We start from the raw sequence: 10,708 nt of genomic DNA, 5'->3' as shown, positions 1-10,708 counted from the left end.
AAATTATTAAATAAATTATTTTATATTTATTTTGGTCGCTTTATTTAGCCTAAACAGCAACAATATTGTAGCTATTCTCAGCAATCCATGTGAATTTGCTAGAAGACTAGGAACCAGCTATGATTTTGTGTGTTAAGTTAACAAGTTCTCATAGACCTGTAGCCAGCGTTGGCCAGAGGAGGGAGTTGTTGAATACCTTATTAAATTAGCAAAAGTAGCCAACAGCTTTTACAGTGAAACAGTGGTGTTGTTTATGTTAATTATGAATAATTTAAGATTTCCTACATAGGTTCCAAGATATGGAATTCACTTCCTCCTCACTTTCTTAAACTCTCTCAACCAGCTTTTAAAAAATCTGTGAAACGTATGTTGTGTAATCAAGAACTGAATGTTCTGTTTTAATCTTCATAACACCTTGATGTGTGTATATGCCAGACCTATGTGTTCAGCTTTGTTTTACTCTTGAAGATGTACTTAATGTGTATGCCCTGTATAATACAGTAGCTTGCATTCTTATTCATGCTCTCTAATTGTTTCAGGAGGTTCTCTTGACAAGCCCCTTCAGGGTTTTTTCGGACCTCCTTGCATGTGTATAATGTCTTTTTGCTGTTTTTTTTTCTTGTTTTACCTTTTATGGATATTGTAATTAACTATGTGCTAAATAAAAAAATCAAATCAAAGAAATAATCTACCAAACCCGAATTTCTGTACTTTTTGTGCATAGTTTAGATAAGATAACACCAGAGTGAAAGAGGACGAGGGAGTTGGTAGGGGAATTTATAAGCCTGTCTGAAATGGCATGGTTGAGGTGTGGTCCTGCTCCTGACACTCTGCTAAAAAACTTCAATACTTATTATTCTGTCTTTCTGTTCTGTCTCTGTTTTCTGAAACCTGTCTATTGAGGCTCAGTGCAGCCTTTTTTATTGAAAATCAACATGTGCAATGATCTAATGCATGATGACCCACTGTGGTTACCTTGACTAAATCATATAGAACCATTTTTAAGATGCTGCAAAACAACGCAGCTGCATCATTTGTGAAAGATGTGACCATACTTGTGATAATATATTTGTGCAGGGCAATTGAATAGTGCATTGCCAGTTTTCCAAATTCATTGATAAAATAACACTGTTAGGCACAATATGATGCTAACATTAAAATTTATTGGGATGGCACACAGTACAGTTTTTGCAGATGAGCACATACAAATTCAGCATTCCCAAATTCTTTGAGTGAACAACCTGAAAGTTGTGAAATTTCTCAAAGAAAGAAAAAAAAACAGCAAAAAGCAGCAAAACTTGTTTATAAGCTGTGAAGTTGCATAACAAATGAATATTTAGTGGGTGTTGTGGAGATCCCAGGCTGGTGCAGGAATCCTCAGAACCTGCAGCAGATACCACATCCCCTCATTCTAGGACAGCAACGGCAGCAAAACCTGCATCTAGCAGGGCTGCCCTGACGCTGCTCACGCATGTAATACGGCATCTGTGTGAAAGACAAGAGACATGATCAAGTTGTTCATCTTTTATTGTTTATTCTCTGTCCTGCTCTGATGATTTCTTCTGCAGAGAGCATCAGAGCACTTTGCAATGAAATGCATCTACTTCCATTAGAACTGGCCCATGGTATTGGGCTTCATTCATTCAGTTAACTCTACATACCTTGCATGATTCCACTGGCATCTCTGGATCAGCAAAATAAATTTGCTGCTCCAGCTCTTGCTCCTGTTGATGAATTTTGTATATTTAGCAACAACCTCTTAGTATTTTAATAAAACATTTACAGCTAATATGCAAATGAAATGAGTTAAAGTCAAGTTCTTACTTCATTGACTGGGACAGCAGAGCTCTCCTGAAGACAAATGAAGGCGAGCATGACGGCCACTGCAACTGCAACACTGAATGTCTTCATCTTTGGAGGGTTTGACTGGTTTAACTTCAGCTAAATATCTGAAGATCTTTTGGTGAGTCTTGTCAGCTCTCTGAGTTCTTCTCTGGTCTGATGGTTGGATGTGTAAAACATGCTGACATTTATACTCATGTGGACCACTGTTTCCTCATCAGTGGCAGCACCTGTTTGTCTTCAGGAAATGACTTGCATCACTCCCAGGGTGATGCAGGAATGGGTTTAAAGCCTATGAGTCTGCCTCTAAAGCTAAATTAAATCAAGTATCTCCTCTCTGCATATAGAATACACAGTTACATACATGAGGAAATTGCTGCACATTATCACACATTTAAACAATAAACCGTTTAATGAAGAAATAACTGTGCAGTTAATACTAAAGGTCAGGTAGCATCGTTTCAGCAGCCTTTCCTAATGTCTTATACAATAACAGTAATCCCTTATTTCACATCACTCAGCTCCTTAACTGATAAACGTGAACACGTCTGTGTCAACAAAGTGTAAAATGAATGGTTCATCATCTGTTAGAAAACACACCTGACACATTTTAAAATGTCTAGTTTTAAATATGACAGAGAGCATCGCCTTTAGCATGTTTTAAAACTACAATGTTCACAACTACATTATATCTAATGATTTTATTTTGTTTTAGGAAAATCCCTCAATCTTTATGTAATCATTTTTGTTCTTCATGTGTGGTATTTGTCATCAAACCCAAACTATAGCTGCAAGGGAAATACTGTGTTTTGAGTGGAATGTTTGGATGGAAACACTGATGGAACAGACGTCAGACTTCTAGTTTTACCCCAGTTGGTTGGTTTTTACTTAATGTAGCAATTAAGCCTGCTAAGCTAGTAGTTAGCACACTTTTAATATTTTTTTTATTTTACTTTTTATTTTATATTTTATATTTGATATTGGGCTGCTCCGGGACCAGGGGAAGCCAATTTTTGTTTTATCCCATGTTTACATGTGTTGTAATGACAATAAAACTCCTTGAATCCTTGAATCCTTCTGCTCCTAATAGTTAGGATGGGTTAAATGCAGAGAAGACATTTCTATATACATTGTGCTGTGTATGATTTTGTATACACTGTAAAAATTATCAAATTAAACTGACACAGAAATAAGGCTTTCCAAAATGCAATCTATAAAATCTTGTCCCCCCAGCAATTTTCTCTCATTGTTGTCCTAAATCACCTCAACACGGATTTGTAAATCTTTGAGCAGATTTTTGAGTTAAGTTGGGCCAACTCTGTAGATACCAGTGTGAACCGGTTTTAATGGCTCTCTGCAGAACCTGAGCGCACATCGGACATTTTCTGGACACGACAACGACAGGAGTGGGAGTCTACAACCATTTTGCTCAAGTAGGTAAGCTAAGTGTGTTTTTACTTTAATCATGTTAACAAGATCACAGAAACATAAAATGTCAGTTATAAAATCGTCCAGTTAACTAACTGTTAAGAAGCGCTAAACCCGGAGGTCAGTAGACCATATAGCATGTACAGTAGACAGAGAAAGGAAAGGCAGAAGACAAGAGATCAGAAGTCCTATTTGGAAAGTTGTGAATTAATTGTAATGACTGGCAACTGCTGATATTTGGTTTGATGTTGTGACATGTAAGAAAGTTGAGCAAACAGTTGATTTGATTGATGTAGATTTATGTCATGTAATGAACTATGTGAATTTATGGTGTGAGATGTAAATAAGTAATACAAATAACAGTGTAAATTGATGGGATGTAAAAAAAAAAAAAAAAAATGTTTTTATGTGAATTGTGTATATTGTAAATCCGTTTTACAAATTGCAGTGTAGATTGATGGTGAAATGTAGGCTAAATAAGTTACCAATATGTGAATTGGTGTGAGATATAAATAAGTAGGTTAAAAATTGATAAAATATGTATTAAACCTATGGTGCGAGGTTGTTTTTAAGAGATATTGACCACTGTGAGTGAAGAACAGCTCCCCCTCCTTACAAAAGCCAATTTAACCGCTGGTCCTACACCCGCCTAACAGCGGCCATATATGTAAATTAAAACGATATATTGTGTCACTTACTCCTCTCCTTTTAACCTGTACAATCTCATTACAACACGCCTCAGTCCATCTGCCTAAAAGACTGCCAGAAATGTATCTATTATTGTGGACAATAAGCTCGTTTCCACCGCTAGAATAGCTTCGGTAGTCTGGACTCAGGTGAGCTGACCGCAGGTCAGCATAACTTCCTGCTGAGCAGACTCAGACTCTGTAACACCCGAGACTTAAGAGACTCAGGAGACCCGCGGATCGCTCGCCAATCCAGCAAACCCAGATGACCCAGATTCACTGATTGAACCCAGTCGACTGGATCTTTTCCTCCGTACAGCGTGAAACGAGACCCTTCTGAAACATTTTCGCCTTCATCACAGACTAGGACTCATATGTGAGGATGCTGTTCTTAGACTTTAGTTCAGTTTTCAACACAATCATCTCCCAGCAGCTGATACAGGAACTGGACTGTCTAGAACTGAACACCTCACTGTGCAACTGGTTGCTGGACTTCCTTTACCGGAAGACCACAGGCAGTCCGGGTCGGCACCATCCTGCACCATCACACTGAACACAGGGGCCTCCCAAGGATGCATGCTCAGCCCCCTACTCTTCACCCTGCTGACCCACAACTGGACACCAATACATAATAGCAACCTCTTCATCAAGTTTGCAGACCACACTACAGAGGCAGGGCCCATCAACAACAACGATGAGGCAAACTACAGGGATGGCTCATTTTACTAAGGGTGAAAAATATGTACAAAAATATCTTAATACATTTCAGTCCTTCCTATCTGACTCAGTTACATGTGCTAAGGTAGGCATGACGACCCTCTCCGCCTTGTCTGCTTGTTACGAATGGCTCATTTTACTCAGTTTTCCTAAACAAATGACTGAAGTATTAATGTGGCAGCCATGACAAGAGCTGTTCGATTCTCTAAATGTTAAGGAAAGGTGCTTTAGTGTTTCCTTTCTTATTTCCTTTAGCATAGGGTACACTGGGCCATCCTTTGTCCTCACCTGTTTGCCTCCAGGAATGGACTTCGTCACTCCCAGGGCAATTCTGGGAATGGTTTTCGGAAAGTCCTTAGAAATAAGATGTTTATTTTTGATTGTATGGTTCCTCTGGTTAAGGCACAGTGTCTGTCAGAATATAACAGACAGACGGGCAGACAATGAGGAAGTTGCTGCACATGTTTCAAAATACATAGTATAGTAGCAAAATGTATCCTGTATTGATGTGAACTATAAAGAGATTGATTTGAAAAATGTGTCGTGTATGAAATTCCTAGAAACAACATGACTGATTCTTCCCTCTGGAATGTTCAGGATGGTGTGATACACCTGCTGAAAGCTGATTTGATAAAAGTTTTTGTTTCCTTATTGACTGTTGTTTTATTTGTTACCAATTAATAATACATTAATGTCATATACAATACAGTTTAAACACTGACATGAATCACAGTGACATCACAATCATCTGAATTGTGTGGTATTGAACTATAACCTTTACAAACAACAACCAGTAAAATGAAGTAATCACAGTGTGCAGTAAACTCTGATAAAGTCAGGGGTCTTTTGAATTTCCAGTAACTTTAGTCTTTCCAGATATGTTGCACAACAACTAAAATCCCTTACTTCATTTCAACCAGGAGAGACTTCATTAAGAATACACAAACATATTTATTCACATGTACACAATAAACATGAGAAATGTGTCTGTTATTTGACATCGTTGTCATACTGTATCTCATCTGAATTTCTGTCATATTGCAGATTTCAAGACATTCTCTATATTTTCTACAGTCCAATAGAGCTTTTCCACAGTGACCATTTTGACTTTAAATAGCAGGGTCAACACAGGTCTTACCTGGTTTTGTTCCATTTACTGTAGCAGAGACTTTCCAGTGAGCCAACATGCAGCACAGCAGCAAATGGACACTGTTTGACCTGAATGGAACAACAATCAAAATGATTTAGTTTAAAAGACAGCTGACTTTTGATTTTATTTATTAATAATCTGGTGTCAGCTGTGAGAGTTCACTTTTCTTTGACGTCATTACGTGTGATGTTCTTGAACTCATAGTGAAACCAGGGCCCAAACAACTTTGGAACATCATACTACAATATTGTAGTGTGTGTGTACAGACAGTCACTAATTCACTCATCGTATTACTATTATCATGTTAATGTATCAAATAAATTTCACATTTACATACATGATCTAAACAAAAACAGATGCTGTGAGGCAGCAAACAGTTGCAGCTGTGAGCAGTTACCTACACCAACCTGGAACAACTCCACCTGTCTCCTACTATTGAATATGCTGATGATCGTCCTCTGTAGATTCTTTTAACAAAAAACTTTGTGTGCATGATTGAATGAGCATTAATGTGGCTAAAACTGATGGCTAACATAAGTCAACAGTCAAATACACAAGAGTAGGATCAGTGGTGTAGTCATTTCTGTTCCAGCAATGCTTTTCTTAAACTACTGCCACTATTTTTGTTCAGTCCACAATCTGTTCTTAGCACACATTGATTTCTGGTGTTCATTCATGTTTTGTTTTTTTTTTGCTCTTCTCAAGACAAAATTTCATTCAGTGAACGTTCTTACCAAGATAAGAAAAAACACATCTGGTTTTACCATCTACAAATTGTTTGTCTAACACAAAAACACAAGTTTTACATTTGAGGAACATCAATAAACATAAACAGGTGAATATCATGTAATCAAAATCTTACATTATATTTATATTATACCGTATTTAATTTAAAAAGTTATGCATTATTTTAAGACCGTGTGGCCTCCTTTCGTGGTCATACACTTTTGACCCAGGTTGCGAGACAGGTTTTGATCCACCTTGTGCAATAACTGAAATCCCTCACGGTCACGTTCAGAGTCTCTTCTTTACTGATCTCTCTGTGATTGCTTCACATGGCCATACACACCATATGTGTTTCAACCATATGTGTTGAAATTTTTCCAATCAGTTTCAACTGAAATGAAAACACTACTCTTACACAACCCTTGTTGTCTTATGTTAGCCATCAGTGTTAGCCATGTTACTGCTCATTAAGTCATGCACATAACAGTATTTGAAAAGAAACTACCCAGGATGATCATCGGCATATTCAACAGTATGAATAAGTGGAGTTATTTCAGGTTGCTGTAGCTAACTGTGCACAGCTGCAGCTACCTGCCACCTCACAGCATCCAGCTGCACTGCTGTTAGCTTCCTAGCTGAGGTCAGTAATCAGAAAATGGCTTTTCTATCAGTTAACACATTTTAAGGGTGAAAAATATGTACAAAAATATCTTAATACATTTCAGTCCTTCCTATCTGACTCAGTTACATGTGCTAAGGTAGGCATGACGACCCTCTCCGCCTTGTCTGCTTGTGACGAATGGCTCATTTTACTCAGTTTTCCTAAACAAATGACTGAAGTATTAATGTGGCAGCCATGACAAGAGCTGTTCGATTCTCTAAATGTTAAGGAAAGGTGCTTTAGTGTTTCCTTTCTTATTTCCTTTAGCATAGGGTACACTGGGCCATCCTTTGTCCTCACCTGTTTGCCTCCAGGAATGGACTTCGTCACTCCCAGGGCAATTCTGGGAATGGTTTTCGGAAAGTCCTTAGAAATAAGATGTTTATTTTTGATTGTATGGTTCCTCTGGTTAAGGCACAGTGTCTGTCAGAATATAACAGACAGACGGGCAGACAATGAGGAAGTTGCTGCACATGTTTCAAAATACATAGTATAGTAGCAAAATGTATCCTGTATTGATGTGAACTATAAAGAGATTGATTTGAAAAATGTGTCATGCATGAAATTCCTAGAAACAACATGACTGATTCTTCACCCATGTTTTTTTTTTTCTCTTCTCTTCTCAAGATAAAATTTCATTCAGTGAACGTTCTTACCAAGATAAGAAAAAACACATCTGGTTTTACCATCTACAAATTGTTTGTCTAACACAAAAACACAAGTTTTACATTTGAGGAACATCAATAAACATAAACAGGTGAATATCATGTAATCAAAATCTTACATTATATTTATATTATACCGTATTTAATTTAAAAAGTTATGCATTATTTTAAGACTGTGTGGCCTCCTTTCGTGGTCATACACTTTTGACCCAGGTTGCGAGACAGGTTTTGATCCACCTTGCGCAATAACTGAAATCCCTCACGGTCACGTTCAGAGTCTCTTCTGTACTGATCTCTCTGTGATTGCTTCACGTGACCATACACACCATATGTGTTTCAACCATATGTGTTGAAATTTCCCCAATCAGTTTTAACTGTAATGAAAACACTACTCTTTGTTACGGCCGCCACCGTTTCTCCGTCTCTTACACCACCCTTGTTGTCTTATGTTAGCCATCAGTGTTAGCCATGTTACTGCTCATTAAGTCATGCACATAACAGTATTTGAAAAGAAACTACCCAGGATGATCATCAGCATATTCAACAGTATGAACAAAGGTGCTTATGTTTCCTTTCTTATTTCCTTTAGCATAGTTTACACTGGGTCATTCTTTATGAACTTAAAGGATATATTGCAGTCCCACAGTTCCTTGCAGCTGCACAAAAAAGCAGTGTACCATTTGGCCATTCATAACCAGGCATTATAAAAACCATCAATTTATTTAAAAAAGTGTGATGCAAAGATGTGGACGAGTGAAATAAAGACTTTCTTTGATCATAAAGTCTAATGTTACTCTACAGTTCTGTGGTGTATCAGTACAGACTAGAGTCTGTTAACAGACGCTTGTCTCCTCTGTGAAACCTGCTCTGTATCCTTGGTGTGCTGCATTATTAAAAACTCTGATGAACTGTTCGTGGGTTGCCTGTGCGCTCTCTGTCTCTCGTCATCTCCTGCAGTTCTCTGTATTAATTCTGTGTTATTGACTGTGGAGCTGCTTTGACATACAGAGTCGTTCAAGTTTGCTGTCTGTTGTTGTGCTAAACATTCTCAAGTTGTTGTTATCTGCTGTTAATAACTAGATCATCTTTAAGTTAACATGATCATTCAAATTAATGTATAGCATATGAATATTGGACACAATTAAGTGTGACAGTCAACGCGTTCTCCTTTCACAGTGCAGACAGGTTACTATCACATATTATTCTAAGGTCACTATGATATGCATAACCTAAATGCTGAACAAGGAGATAAAAAAAATCAATGTTCAAATAACATGTTCACACATTATATATGAGTAACATTCAAATTTATTGTGATAAGTGCAGATGTTCAACATGGTGTGTGGATGAACTACAACATGACCACATCCAGTGACATCCTCAGAGATTTACAAACACAAGTTAAAGTTGTTAAATTGCTTTCAGAGAAAAAATCTTAACCAATTAAATATTTAGTGGGTGTTGTGTAAATCCCAGGCTGGTGCAGGAATCCTCAGAACCTGCAGCAGACACCACATCCAATCATATCAGGACAGCATCTGCAACAAAACTTGCATTTAGCGGCGCTGCTGTGACGCTTCTGTCGCAGGTGATACGGCATCTGTGTGAAAGACAAGAGACATGATCAAGGTGTTCATCTCCAGCATCATCTCTCACTCTGTTTATTCTCTGTCCTGCTCTGATGATTTCTTCTGCAGAGAGCATCAGAGCACTTTGCAATGACATGCATCTACTTCCATTAGAACTGGCCCATGGTATTGGGCTTCATTCATTCAGTTAACTCTACGTACCTTCCATGATTCCACTGGCATCTCTGGATCATCAAAATAAATGTGCTGCTCCAGCTCTTGCTCCTGTTAATCAATTTTGTACGTTCACAAACAACCTCTTAGTATTTTAATAAAACATTTACAGCTAATATGCAAATGAAATGAGTTAAAGTCAAGTTCTTACTTCAGTGACTGGGACAGCAGAGCTCTCCTGAAGACAAATGAAGGCGAGCATGACGGCCATTGCAACTGCAGCACTGAATGTCTTCATCTTTGGAGGGTTTGACTGGTTTAACTTCAGCTAAATATCTGAAGATCTTTTGGTGAGTCTTGTCAGCTCTCTGAGTTCTTCTCTGGTCTGATGGTTGGATGTGTAAAACATGCTGACATTTATACTCATGTGGACTCTGTTGCCTCATCAGCGCAGAATATACCTGCTTCCAGGAATGGACTTGCATCACTCCAGGGGTGATGCTGGGAATGGTTTTTCGGAAAGTCCTGAAGAATTGGATGTTCTTTATTTTGAAGAAGTTGCTAAATGTATCCTATACTGATGTCAATTTTAAGAGATTTATTTGGAAAAAATGTGTTCCATATAAATTTACTGGGAGAGACATGAAATAATCTTCTCTCAGGAAGGTGCAGGATGGTGTGACGCACCTACTGAAAGCTGATTTGATAAAAGTTTTTGTTTCCTTATTGACCACTGTTGCAGAAAATAATCCTGATTTTAATTAAGATATTGGTGTCATATACAATTTAAACACTCATACACCAATTTATTGGTATATACAAACATTTATTCACATGTACACAATACATATAAGAAATGTGTCTGTCGATAAGACTGACATCAGCTAACGTCATATAGTATCACATCTGAATTTTTGCATATTGCGGCTTTCAAAACATTCTTTATATTGTCTGCACTTCAATACTCGGAGATATACAATAGTGAAACAATCTATGGATAGTTCATGGAAGAATTAATGTGACATATTTTGAACACATGAAGTGATTCATTGTATGTATCCAACAAAATCAGACATTAAACAACATTTGAA

General features: G+C 37.6%; 2 protein-coding genes across 2 annotated transcripts; both read right to left on the bottom strand.

Annotated features, from left to right (window-relative positions):
• Positions 1-1,143: 1,143 nt before the first annotated feature.
• Positions 1,144-2,021, bottom strand: LOC104926498 (hepcidin-like). Its single transcript, XM_019269146.2, has 3 exons — positions 1,825-2,021; positions 1,662-1,724; positions 1,144-1,485 (listed from the first exon to the last, which is right to left on the bottom strand). Exons 1-3 carry the CDS (start codon positions 1,909-1,911, stop codon positions 1,378-1,380), a joined length of 258 nt encoding a protein of 85 aa, XP_019124691.1. The 5' UTR covers positions 1,912-2,021; the 3' UTR covers positions 1,144-1,377.
• Positions 2,022-9,165: 7,144 nt separating this feature from the next.
• On the bottom strand, positions 9,166-10,022 carry LOC113747339 (hepcidin-like). The gene is made up of 3 exons (XM_027286858.1): positions 9,829-10,022; positions 9,666-9,728; positions 9,166-9,475 (listed from the first exon to the last, which is right to left on the bottom strand). The coding sequence occupies exons 1-3, from the start codon at positions 9,913-9,915 to the stop codon at positions 9,368-9,370; spliced, it is 258 nt and encodes an 85-aa protein (XP_027142659.1). The 5' UTR covers positions 9,916-10,022; the 3' UTR covers positions 9,166-9,367.
• Between the last annotated feature and the right edge of the window lie 686 nt (positions 10,023-10,708).

The sequence above is a fragment of the Larimichthys crocea genome, chromosome XIII, assembly GCF_000972845.2.
Source record: "Larimichthys crocea isolate SSNF chromosome XIII, L_crocea_2.0, whole genome shotgun sequence".
In the NCBI taxonomy this organism is placed as follows: Eukaryota; Metazoa; Chordata; class Actinopteri; family Sciaenidae; genus Larimichthys; species Larimichthys crocea.
Note: the sequence above shows the minus strand (reverse complement) of the source record. Positions and strands in the feature narration are given on the sequence as shown.

Excerpts from the sequence above, each read along its gene's own strand:
- LOC104926498 (XM_019269146.2), bottom strand. The coding sequence starts at position 1,911 with ATGAAGACATTCAGTGTTGCAGTTGCAGTGGCCGTCATGCTCGCCTTC. Across the intron at positions 1,725-1,824 it reads CTGCTGTCCCAGTCAATGAA|GAGCAAGAGCTGGAGCAGCA; the intron begins GTAAGAACTTGA and ends ATTCATCAACAG. Across the intron at positions 1,486-1,661 it reads TGCCAGTGGAATCATGCAAG|ATGCCGTATTACATGCGTGA; the intron begins GTATGTAGAGTT and ends TCTTTCACACAG.
- LOC113747339 (XM_027286858.1), bottom strand. The coding sequence starts at position 9,915 with ATGAAGACATTCAGTGCTGCAGTTGCAATGGCCGTCATGCTCGCCTTC. Across the intron at positions 9,729-9,828 it reads CTGCTGTCCCAGTCACTGAA|GAGCAAGAGCTGGAGCAGCA; the intron begins GTAAGAACTTGA and ends ATTGATTAACAG. Across the intron at positions 9,476-9,665 it reads TGCCAGTGGAATCATGGAAG|ATGCCGTATCACCTGCGACA; the intron begins GTACGTAGAGTT and ends TCTTTCACACAG.